Raw genomic sequence first — 13426 nt, forward strand, 5'->3', positions numbered from 1 at the left:
TGTTAGAAGCTTTACACCTTGGGATCGAGAGCCTGAGTAGCAAGCGTTTCCAATCTAGTTATTGGAAGGCTAATCGAGAGAGGGCTTATACTCCCTCAGTAAAAATAACAGTGCTAACTTTTCTGCTAAAAAAAAGTACAATGAAGCTTTCTGGGGTGTATATTTTGTAGGATTACGCAAATAACCTGTAAGTCAAATGTCTTCCTCCTAGTTGTTCTCGTCCTCAAATCTAAATTTATCTTATGTTACTGAATTAAATAAAATTTTAGAAAACAAAAGTGGAAGACGCTTGACTAAAAAATATTTTTAGATGCATTGAAGGAGAGAAAAAGCTTCCTCGTTACTATGTGACTAATAAGTTTGCAGCACTTTAAAACATTTTTTGTGAGAATTCTTGGTGAATTGCTTCGACGTTCTTCCACAAAGCAATTGAACATTTTCTCTTTTTATCATGACAGTACGCAACGATGCAAATTAAATAATTAAGGACTAATAGTGAGCCACGCTCCAGTTACCCTGTCGATACTACGGTAGATGAGTACACCTCACTCAGAAATTGGCACGTGTGGTAGAGGGCAGCGCAAAGAAATACGGTTGAACCTCTCGACAAGGACAATCTTGAAGACGGAGGTATACCGCAATTTCAAGAAAAGTTGTCGAAAAAGGTGCACGCGAAAATCCCGAAAAGTATTGAGGGTGGTTTTGAGTTCACTATTCTTCAAATAATTTGAAATAATGGCACGAGAGGCTATGGACGTATGTTTGCGAGTGGTAATGAAGGAAAGCAACAAAAGCAGGTTCGACAGCTACAGAGTCAGGAACAGTCTGTTAATCATATCCCATATTTCCTTTCGGGATTGTCGCGTGCACACTTTTTTCAGACAACCTTTCTCGAAAAAGCTGTAGATGTCCGTTGTAGAGAGGAAACTGTCGTGGAGAGGCAGAAGTGTGAACCAGTTGGAAGTCGTGCATTCTACGCGCAACTGTACTTGACAATAAGTCAGTTATCTCCTAGCACCGAGATAACTAACTTATCTGTAGGTTGCGCCGAGTTTCAAATTAATTGTAGGCTCTTAGCCAGTGAGAAGACACATGGTCAGCACATTGTATAATAGTGCTTATTATACGTCCTTTGCTGGGCAAAAATCTTTGTTTACCTTATTGTAGGGGTACTCAAGGACGTATGGAAGCTATGTTTTTATCAACCTTTTAAACCCCTTCTTACCCTGCGAGCAGAGGCCCTTCGAGACTTATCTCGGAAGATCGAAGGGCCTCTGCTCGCAGGGTAACTCCTTCTTTGTGTCGAGTTTCTTCTCTTCTAGATTTCCTTCTTGGTTAGGGCTACAGTTCAGTTCTAAGATTACACAAACGTACTTGCAAATATGCTATTTATCGCAAAGCATGAATTCGAAACCCGCTTAACTCATTACTCGACAGTAAATAGAAATAATATGTCAAACGCTTTGAAGAAAGAATTTTGAAAATGAACTTTCAAATTTGTAACAGAAGTATTAGCTGATAAGCCACGACATAGAAACGTTTTTTCATAAGAAACGATCTTTGAATAATTACCTTTTTATGCTTTTGACCGCTTACCCCCCCCCCCCCCCCCCCCCCTCCTCAAGTCTCCGAACAGCTCTCTGATAAGAATTTCAATGTGTACTTAATGGGATTGAAAACACACAGCCGAAAGCCTTTTGAGCTTTAACCACAACTAAAGCATCCACCAACGTCGTCACCGTCGCCATCTCCATCACCTCCGCCTCCGTCGCCTCCACAACCGCCGCTACCGCACGCACTACAGCCACCGCATCCACCACACCCACCACATCCACCACACCCACTACAATCGCCACTCGTGCCGTCTCGGATAGTAAAAGCATAGTATCCGGCAGCTAAAACAAGCTTCATGTTTTCATTGTCTATCCTACGTGGTTTGCTTAACTTCGGGGAGATAGTTTGGTGCGGTTTCGCTGTTGGTTGATATGGCTGGCAAAGGAGGTGAAGCATGGCAATTGCAAAGCCTAGCGCTATCGACTCTGGTACATGATCTACTTTTTCTGAAAATGAAATCTCACCCGTTCTAAGGTCCACTGTCCACTTGCCTCCAGGGAGTGAAATCGAAAATATCGTCGGATGGTACCGGTTGTGGACCTCTCTCCATTCATTTGTCTCAAAAAGAGAAAAGAACTTGATGCTGAGATTACCTGGATCGCCGGGTATGCCACGGGTTCCCCTTGTGCCTGGTCCATTTGGAGGCACACCAGGAACACCTCTGACGTACCCCTCCCATTTTCCAATGCATATTCCCCAATCCTTGCTCCCTCTTATCAAGAAAGCCCTTTCTCCATCATTTAAAGTGCAATTTGTCTCCTTGTTGCTGACTTGATTTTGCCTTGGAAGTACCTGGTTTTGGATGAGATGGGCTGTACTTACAACGTTTCCATCATTGTTAATAACCTCAACTGAAGAAAGCTGCAAGGCCACGGAGTGCATAACACGGTACGTAAACGCTTCTCGGTTGAGCCCGTAAAATACCTGACCCGTTGACGTTTCACAAGAGGCTTCTGGTAAACAAGCCAATGATGCTGGAGGGAAGAATAGCGTTAGAGACTCTGAAATCTTGCAGGGGTCACGGAGAGGCTGAAAGGTTCCATGAGGTTTCACCTTAAAAGAGTGGTAACTGGGTAAACGCGAAAAAGGTGGACGAGTCACGGTAGTAATTCTAATAGAGGTTTGCTCATCGAACCAAAATTCGTGTTTCTTTACTTCAGGAGTTTCGACGAACTCCCTCGGGATATCGTCGGGATCACAAGGAATAATAAAGGATCTTCTGACTTGATCAGTTGAGTGCTTCCGGCAGCAGAAAATTAAGTCTCGACGTCGACGGCAAAAACTTGCTATTACCTGTGGAGAGTTATAAAGATCGTTAAGTGGGAATTTGTTAACTGTTATCTGTTATAGGCTCACTTGGAATTGACTGAGCCATTTATGTGTGACGTTTAATTACGAAGGGTTTTAAGGAGGGAGTCCACCAGGAAACTGAGTAATTTTAACTCTCAGTGGACAAAAACCTTGTACTAAAATAATTTAAAGAATATTGGATTCTTTTTCACATTTTCAAGGCCTAAAGAGGTACTTAGCCATCTGTAATTATAACACCAAAGACTATTTCTCATGGGAGCCAGAGAAAATGAATGTCAAATTTCACAAGACTTGTGAAAACACAGGTAGAGGTCTGGAAATTTCATGTGTAAGATGTACTTTTGTGAAATTTGACATTCATTTTCTCGGGCTCCGATAAGAGATTTTCTTTGGTGTATTACAGATGACTAATTACAACTTTAGCCCTTGAAAAATGTAAAAAGAATGCAATATGCTTTAAATTATTCTGGTACAAGGTTTTTGTGACCTGAAAATTAAAACTACTCAATTTCCTGGTAGATTCCATATTAAAAACTTTTGTTTGCTGCATAGATTGTAACCAATTCCATTCACGTTGCAAAAGAAAAGAGAAGCTTCAAGCAAACGATTGACTACGGCGGCGACCATTGTGGTGCTACGTCATGTTCGTACTTGTGAGTGAAAGTTATCTAAGCCTGGGCTACATTTGGACGAGCTCTCAATGTCTTGCTCTAATTGCTTAAAAAAAAAAAAAAAAAACCCGCTCCGTATTATTCAAACGATGTCTTCTCCATGAAAAGGTAGAACGTCATACCCTCTCTGGGCACTCTGGACAAGGATGTTTGCTTAATATTACATTATAAATCTTTAAGGTATATTCACCTCTAAATGATTTAATTTCAATCTATTATCAAACTCGAACGTTGCTAGAGGTTGGCCGGAACTTTCGTGAAAATAAGCAGCTGGCCCCTTAGTTTCTTGGCTTATCTGTCCTCCACCTACAACACGACGGCTGGGGAAACGTATTTCGACTAAGTATAACTTCGGCTTTGGAAGACCTTGAATCTCTACTTCGTCTACATCCACTAAGTATTCAAATCTTTCTGCCATTGAAGAATAATCGACGGGATTAGGATTTTCAGTAATGTTCAAGGGAGGTTCGCCTCGAAACATGGCTCCATTCTTCTTAAAATTCAAGCCAAAATCCCTCCATATCTTTATTGTAGTTTTCCCAGACGTTACAAGTTTAGAACCTGGTCGACGATCGTTTACAGAATCATCATGGTTCAGGACTCTTCCAAGAATTTTCGTGGTGTCAGTCCTGTAGGCCAGCGGATGGACTTGGTGCGCATGCCAGATAAGATCAAAGTCATAACACGGGACCAGAAACGTATTTGGATGTTGTTGTTTGAATCTCAGATGTCGTTTATATCGTTCAAGTGCATCTCTAAGAAACCTTTTGTCCCCATAATGTGGTAAAGAAACCTGATAATTGAAGACCCTCTGACGACTGCATGCAGCCACGATATCATATTGGATTCTTGACACATAAGGCATCTCGTTACCAACAGGGGCTGTCAGGTCAACTTCAAAAGGCTCATTGCCGTACAGTTGGTGCCATAAGAGCTTCGCCTTTTGAAGTCCAGCCTCGCGCTCTCCTTCAACAATGGTTTTATGGTCCACCAATGTTGAAACAATCACGTTGCAATCCCTTTCATAAGCGAGAGGTGAAAGCATATGTACGTGCCAAACCCAAGCAATGTCGAGGGGAGCAGCAGTTGGTACATTTGGGAACTGGGCGAGAAGAGGAAGCCAGAAGACTTCATATCTAAACCCAAAATGAAAATAGCCCTTGCAAAAAACTGCTTGAAAGAAATAACCCCATCAAGGCACATGGCAAAAGAAAGGGTAGTGCAAACGTTCGTAGCTAGATTTCACGGAAACCTCTATATTACGGACAGTTTGCTTTATCCCGGGGGATAGAAGGTGGTGGTGGTGGTTTTAGGGTTACGGTTAGGGTTAGGGTTAGGGTTAGGTCACGGCATCACTTCATTAAAAATGCTCTTCTAGTGAGCTGTTTACATATAGACACCAAGATATTACGGCCTTATCAGTGTCCGTATAACGGGGTTTGACTGTACCAACTAAACTTCTACGCCAAGGAAACTCCTTGCATGAAGGGACAGTTTCTGTTCAGGGCGTGTGATTATCTTTGAGACGCACATTGACCCAGGTTTTGTTAGAATGAATTTCTAAAGTGACGCAAATGTGTCGTCTGCAATCATGTCTTAACCTGTCGCTATGTTTTCAAGTCACGCATACTGAGAGGTTTTTTACTTCATCTATTTTAACTACAAAGTTCTTCGCCCGGCATAGCTTGCTGTTGGAAATTCTGGAGGAAGATGGACTCTGCTCTCTCTAGTCCCAAATATTAAATTGGTCTTTTAAAATTAACGAAATTCCACCCTGTAAAATCTTGCCTCATCCCTTACAATTTCATCCTCTTTTTCTTAAATTCCAGCTTCTCAAAGTACATTTCAAGAGTTTCTAAAGTTACGGTATAAATAAGATAGGAAGAAGAAGAAATTATCCTCCCATTTGTTCCTGGCTTCACTATTACATTACTCTCAGTCATACCTTCTGAGAGCATTTTGAACATTTGGGCCAACATACAGGCACGGATGTTCATCTACAGCCTTTAAGAACTTTGTTTGGGCGATGGCCGCTTCCACCAGGTCGATGCTAAATATTTCTTCTTCTGACATGGTTATTTGTCGGCTCGAGTCACCAATATCCTTTAAATGGGAATAAGTTAGATTAATAAGCAGTTAGAACTCCAAGAATGTTACATACTAGTGGCTGTCTCCTATAAGTTTCCGTATCTACAGATTACGTAAACGACCCTATCTGACATCAAGTCTCGACTGCACTGAGAGGTGCTGAATTTATCTTCAAAAAAGCTGTTTTATATTCAGTCCATTGACTCTTGTTTTAACCTCCTAAAAAGCTGCAACGTCATGTTTACATGCTTGAACAGTAACCAAGCCCAAGAGCTTCTTTTCTTTTAAACAGTCAAGTTTGAAGTTAACCAGCTATGAAGTCATTAATCACTTATCAAAGAATATGGTGAAGGGCTAACTACAATTATTTCTATGTCCAGTGTATTGAGAACTACAACAGGATATTTAAGACTACATTCTCGGCCTTAGCTACGGTTCCAGAAACAAGAAACATTAAGTCACTTTTGCATTTGACTGATTAGTCCATTCCCCGCTTTTAGTCAGGAAATACGTGATGAAACCAAGTCGGATGATAGTAACTTGAAAACACTTAACATCTGGGCAATTGTCAGACACGGAAGTAAAGGCAGCGTTAGTCTTCCTGTGACATTGTAAAATATATATACTCCTACTACATTTGAAAAGATGAAAAAAAAAATCGCCCTACATCAGTTCACAGATATAGAACACAAACTACGGCTTTCTACGGTGCCTTAATTTTAAAAAAGCTGCCCCGCTTATCAAATTCTATATAACATTTACGTTTGCACTAGTGCATCGTCTTCCGATTGCGAGGTTAAATTTAATGTGCTTTTAGTATCCCTGTCTGCAATAAGGCAATTACCCCATTCCCTACTGCCTTATAATAATAATAATAATAATAATAATAATAATAATGGAATTTATATAGCGCTTATACATCGCTGTTCTAAGCGCTTTACAATGTAAAAAAGGTCATAAGAATATCATTAATCACAAGTTTACATATAACACTACTGTACATATTGGGGAATTTATAGCATACACATCTTAAAAAGGAAAGGAAACAAAAACAAATATGATGAAACTAAATGTCATGTACCTTTTTAAAAAGAAACGGTTTCAACTTAGATTTAAAAAGATTAACATCAAGACAAGCTCGAATTTCAAAGGGGAGCTTGTTCCATAGTCGGGGGCAGCAAACCCTGCTATATCCACTAACTTACTGGAAGTTACAAAACTTCCAAACAGTGCTTGATGGAAAGAACTGGGAAAGCGCTGAAACTGTGCTCGAAGATTAACAAACCCGCTGCGGAATTACGCCGTGATTGGACACACTTTTGCCGGGAATTATGGTATGAACACCTATCCGACCCCTAACTTTAGAGATTGGGGGAAGCGCAGTTTCGCTCTGTCACAAAAATCGCGCCGAAATCACCCTTTATGTGTGTGAAGCCCTATCCAGTATGATTTTTGTGGTGGCGCTAAAGCTATTCCGTATAGTGTGAACGGTAAACCTAGCCTAAGTGAAATACCACCGCATTAAACTACTGACAAAGCAGGTTCTCGACGAACATTCACTTACCAGTGTAACTCTAACTAACCTAACAGAGAATTAACTATTTACAATCAGCGATTTCTAATTGAACCCAAAGTGAGTAAATTTTCTTTAAGGCAATAGAAGTTCTACAAATATATAAGTGAATGGAACGTTTGTCTTGCCTACCTTCTTGTTTGCCTTTTGAAACCTTGTTATATATCTTCAAACTGTCCTCACAGCATCGCATCGGGACACGAACTGACAGTGTGGTATTAATTGTGCGAAGCAAAGGAGAGTTTTACGTATGACCAACCATTTACAAACAATACTGAATTGTGCTGCGGAACCAATAACACCAGCTCAGCATGTTTCAGAGTCGGTTTCAGTTGTCATTAATCAACGAAGGTTGAGACATGACGACGCAAATGTTGTCAATGTTTGCCACTAATTTTCTTATACGTAAATAGATCCTTGCTTTATGAAAGGTAGCATCTCAAGCCGACTATCCGTGATTGTATTGTATTTTATTGATTTGGCTAGGATTCGGCTATCTCTAGTCGGCAAGAGGGATCAAAATCAAACAGCAAACACACCATTTAGCTTGTTTGCCCTCTGGGCAGTTATATCGTCATAGAAGGAAGTCTGTAAAATGTCAATATTAGCCCGGTCTTATAAGCCGCAATATCAAGTGGAGTAAAAACACTGGCCTACGGTATGTGCACGGTTTTGCACTTTTTTTCACGTTCGTTCTGTGATCTATGATAGAAAAGACAATGGAAGGATGATAACCATCTTGGATTCCACAAAAAGTAGAGATGAAATTTAACCATTCTACTTTTTTTTGTTTGCTCAATACATGTTTTGAACTGAATAAACTCGTGTATTTACAGTTGCATGACTTATGACGTCTCACATCTATAGGTTAACTACTGTTTGCATCCCTAGGCATTACTGTAAATATGTTATGGCCCATACGATTGAGATTTTTAGTATGTTTAAGTATCTAGATTTAACTTCGCCAATAAAATTTCAGTCGAGCTTCGCGGGCTTCTGCGATACACGTTTTTCCTACTATAACTTATGACGTCATCACATCACCAGGTTAACTACCATTGATACCTACCGTTGTTTTTAGGGCCGATACGGTTGAGATTTTTGAAAATGCTAAAATACCTAGATTCAACGGATCATTTTACATTTCTGGGAAAACTGCACACCTACTTATCCCCAAAGCCAACATCAACACTTACTCCTCACTTAGAGCAAAATGTTGGCTTAGGGGAGGGGTAGGTGTGCCGTTTCCCAGAACGTAAAATGATCCGAAAAAAAGTTACAGCCATTATTGGGAATGATATCAAAAAAAACAACAAAACCACTGATTCGTTCCCAATTGGACAATTTTTCTATTTTCGCCATGTTAGCTTTATTCATAATCACGTGAAAGGTAGCCTGTTTCAGGTTCCAAGATAGAGTGGAAACCGGATCGATGAAAACCGCTTGGGGGTTGGGGAGAGACTATTTCACTGCTCCCTCACTTTTTTCGCCTACATTGACCAAGAGCATGGTATAAGCTAAAACCTTGTTGACACAAAAACTTCGTTTGATTGACAGGTGCTTGTGCTGTTGTTGCTATGACAACATTTTCCCCTAGTTTGACACTTTAGTATTACTGAAAAGTGCAACAGGTTTTCTTTTACAAGTTGCAACGAAGTTACATGCATTATTGGGAAGTACAAATGAATAACCTTTTACAGTCTCAGTCATATTCATATAGAGCCTGGCTTACAAATAATTAAGGTCAATTTACCATGAAGTTTATTTACTAAACTAACTATTGCTACTTTTGCTTTAAGAACAACCAAATTCTCTTAAGTTTGCTATTGTGGCCTGTGACGTAATTATATGCATAAAAAAAACCCCCCTATTGCGGAAATACGTACTCGAAGGTAAGACAAGAGCTTCAAGTCCAGCAGTTTGAAGATGGGAGTGGGGTTTATTGAAGTTGCTGGTGACTCATCATTCAAAGATCAACAAGCCATAAAAGATAGCAAGGACAAAATCACGCCGCATCATATAGCTATTTTCACCAATAGTGGCAAGATCAACTGTATGGTAGGTCCTTGTCAACAGACTCTTTAGCTTGTGTCTTTGTTTTCTCAATACAGGTCTTGTGATAAAACTCTAGAGAGCTGTTTCTTTCAAATTTCGTCTTATTCACGTGCACACCTACGCATGAATTATCAAGACAAATGGTGAAGTTCCCCTGGGACCTCTATTGGAAAACCAAATACAAGCTAAAGAGGTCTATTGCTGTCTTGAAGGATCAAATTTACAGCTTGGGTGTTAATAAAGTAATTGCAGCAATGTCATTCATTTCAAGCTATTGGATATAGTGTGATCAGTGAACCTAGCCTAAGAAAAATACTGCCGCATTCAACTACTGACAAAGCAGGTTCTCGACGAACATTGACTTACCAGTGTAGCTCTAACTAATCTAACAGAGAATTAACTATTTACAATCAGCGATTTCTAATTGAACCAAAGGGAATTTTCTTTAAGGCAATGGAAGTTTTACAAGTATATAAGTGAATGGAACGTTTGTCTTGCCTACCTTCTTGTTTGCCTTTTGAAACCCTGTTATTTATCTTCAAACTGTCCTCACAGCATCGCATCAGGACACGAACTGACAGTGTGGTATTAATTGTGCGAAGCAAAAGAGAATTTTACGTATGACCAACCATTTACAAAAACAATACTGAATTGTGCTGCGGAACCAATAACACCAGCTCAGCATGTTTCAGAGTCGGTTTCAGTTGTCATTAATCAAAGAAGGTTGAGACATGACGATGCAAATGTTGTCAATGTTTGCCACTAATTTTCTTATACGTAAAAGATCCTTGCTTTTTGAAAGGTAGCATCTCAAGCTGACTATCTGTTGTATTGTATTTTATTCATTTGGCTAGGATTCGGCTATTTCCAGTCGGCAATTAAAGAGGAATCAACATCAAACAGCAAATACACCATTTAGCTTGTTTCCCCTCTGGGCAATTAAATTTTTATTTAAGAAAGTCTGTAAAATGCCAATATTAGCCCGGTTTAATAAGCCGCAATATCAAGTGGAGTAAAAACACAGGCTTACGGTATGTGCACGGTTTTGCACATTTTTTCACGTTCGTTCTGTGATCTATGATAGAAGAGACAATGGAACGATGATAGCCATCTTGGATTCCACAAAAAATAGAGATGGAATTGAACCATTTTGCATTTTTTGAAGAACAAAGATTCGAACAGCCCTCACTTTTGCTCAAAACATGTTATGAACTGACTGAACTCATGCATTTACAGCTGTATAACTTATGACGTCATCACATCACCAGGTTAACTACCGTTTGCAAACCTAGACATTTTTATTGACAATTATTAGGGCCGATACGGTTGGGTTTTATGAAAATGTTAAAACACCTAGATTCAACTGATCATTTTACGTTTCTGGGAAAGCTGCACACCTACCTCTCCCCAAAGCCAACATCAACACTTACTTCTCACTTAGGGAAAATTGTTGGCTTAGGAGAGGGGTAGGTGGACCGTTTCCCAGAAACGTATATGATCCGAAAATAAGTCACAGGTATTATTGGGAATGAAAACAAAAAATAACAAGAAAACTACCAATTCGTTCCCAGTTGGACAATTTTTCTATTTTGCCAATTTTAACTTGATTCATAAACACGTGAAAGGTAGCCTGTTTCAGGGTTGAAGATAACGAGGAAGAAGTGGATCGACGAAAACCGCTGAGGGGTGAGGAGAGACGGAGTAGTGGACCGTTTTCGATCGTGTACTATTTCACGGCTCCCTCCCTTTTTTCGTCTACACAGACCGAGAGCATGGTACAGGCTAAGACCTTGTTGGTACAGAAACTTCGTTTGATTGATGAGTGCTTGTGCTTTAAGAGTTGCTCCTGCGACCACATTTTCCCTTAGTTTGACACTTTATTATTACTGAAAAGTGCAACAGGTTTTCTATTACAAGTTGCAACAAAGTTACATGGCATTGCATTATTGGGAAGTACAAATGACTAACCTTTTACAGTCTCAGTCATATTCATATAGAGCCTGGCTTACAAATAATTAAGGTCCATGTACCATCAAGTTTATTTACTAAACTAACTATTGTTACCTTTGCTTAGCTTTAAGAACAACCCATTTAATTCTCTTCTTTGACATTTATCATAGGATGTCGCAGGAAGAATTAAGCAACATTTAAGTTTCCTTGCGACACGCTTTGTGGTTTACATCTCTTGCTTAAAAAATTGAATCGAGGAACATTGTTTGTTTTGCATATTTAATTAACTGAGAATTAAAAATTACCCAGAAAAGTAATCTATATATGCGTCTAAAATTGTTTCCCTCCATCAGCCTCGATCCATCTCCGTTTGCAGGCATTTTAACAACAACGTAAAATGTAATAGGCTACTTCTAGCCTTTCTACATTTAATATAACGAGAAAATAATCACCCCTTGTTACCACTATTTTAGTGGAAGTATTCATTATTATCCACAATGTACAATACTTCCTATATATAATATCTCTACCGGAGTCAAATATGGAGAAATGTAATTAATTCATGCAAACTTATCCATTTCTCAAAATAGAACGTTCGTCAACACGAGAACGATTGTTAACCAACATACTTGTAACGGTCTTCTGAGACTGGATAATTTCGTGAAGGGGTAAATGTTGCAGAGATGTTAACCTCCGGAGATCTAAAATCTCGAGACTCTCTATTATGCACTACACCCCCGGCCCCCCTCCCCACCCCGAATGTCAAAAGCCCCACCACCTTCCATCCCTCCCTGCAAACGAACTGACATTTTTTTCTTTTTATCATGACAGTAATCAACGAAGCAAGTTAAATTAAGCACTAATAGCTAGTGAGCCACGCTCCAGTTCCCCTGTCGATCTGAGGAGTACGCTTCACTTAGAATTGGCACGGGTGGTAGAGGGCAGCGCAAAGAAATACAGTTGAACCTCTCGAAAAGAACCATCTTGAAGACGGAGGTATAAAGCAATTTCGAGAAAAGTTGTCGGAAAAAGTGCACCGAAAGGTATTGTGGGTGGTTTTGAGTTCACTGTTCTTAAAGTAAATTTGGAAGAATAGCACTAGAGGCGATGGACGTATGTTTGCAAGTGCTAAAACAAAACAACAAAAGTAGGTACGACAGCTGCAAGGTCAGGAACAGTCTATTGATCATAATCCACTCAAGTATTGCCTTTCGGGATTGTCGGGTGCACAATTTTCCGACAACCTTTTTCGAAATAGCTGTAAATGAACGTTGTAGAAAGGAAAACCTTGTGGAGGGACACAAGTGTAATGTAAACCAGTTCAGTTTGTGGCAGGGGAATAGGGTAAATAGTTTGATTGCTCTTGGAAACTTTGCGCGTAACTTGACAAGTCAGTTATCTGCTAGCACAGAGATAACTAACCTATCTGTAGGTTGCGCTGAGTTTCAAATTAATTGTAGGCTCTTTGCCAATGAGAAAGCAGATATTTAGTGCATTGTATAATAATGCTTATAATATATATGTCTTTTGCTGGGCAAAATTATTTGTTTACCTTATTGTAGGGGTACTAAATAAGGAAGTATGAAAGCTATGTTTTTATCAACCTTTTAAACTCCTTCTTTGTGTCGAGATTCGTCTCTCCTAGATTTCATTCTTGGTTACGGCCTCATTTCAATCTAAGATTACACAAACGTAATTGCAAATATGCTATTTACTGCAAAACATGAACACGAAACCAGCTTAATATTGTCAATATTCGACAATAAATAGAAATTATTTGTCATATACTTGAAAGAAAGAATTTTGAAAGTGAACATTCAAATTTGTATCAGAAGTACCGTAAAATTCCGAAAATAAGCCCCGGGGCTTATATTTTTCAAAGGCACTTTTTGAGGGGTTTATTTTTGGAGGGGCTTATATGTACGGAGGGAAATTTGCGTTTCAAAATCTATTGGGCTAACTTGTAGTGGGAAGGAAATTTACCATTTTGTTTGTTTTACTTTGTATTCGAGGGCAAATTCCAAGTACAAGCCTCCCGGGGGGGGGCTTAAGTTCGGAGGGGCGATTTAACGGAGGGTTTTTTGCGTTACGATTTTGGGGGGCTTATATTTGGAGTGGCTTATTTTCGGAATTTTACGGTATTAGCTGAAGAGGTACGAAAGAC

General features: G+C 39.6%; 1 protein-coding gene across 1 annotated transcript; it reads right to left on the reverse strand.

The window, feature by feature from the left end:
- Positions 1-1704: 1704 nt before the first annotated feature.
- LOC140921950 (uncharacterized) lies at positions 1705-7754 on the reverse strand. Its single transcript, XM_073371963.1, has 4 exons — positions 7390-7754; positions 5542-5699; positions 3787-4732; positions 1705-2907 (listed from the first exon to the last, which is right to left on the reverse strand). Exons 2-4 carry the CDS (start codon positions 5667-5669, stop codon positions 1705-1707), a joined length of 2277 nt encoding a protein of 758 aa, XP_073228064.1. The 5' UTR covers positions 5670-5699; positions 7390-7754.
- Positions 7755-13426: the final 5672 nt, after the last annotated feature.

Source organism: Porites lutea, chromosome 12 (assembly GCF_958299795.1).
Source record: "Porites lutea chromosome 12, jaPorLute2.1, whole genome shotgun sequence".
Taxonomy (NCBI): domain Eukaryota; kingdom Metazoa; phylum Cnidaria; class Anthozoa; order Scleractinia; family Poritidae; genus Porites; species Porites lutea.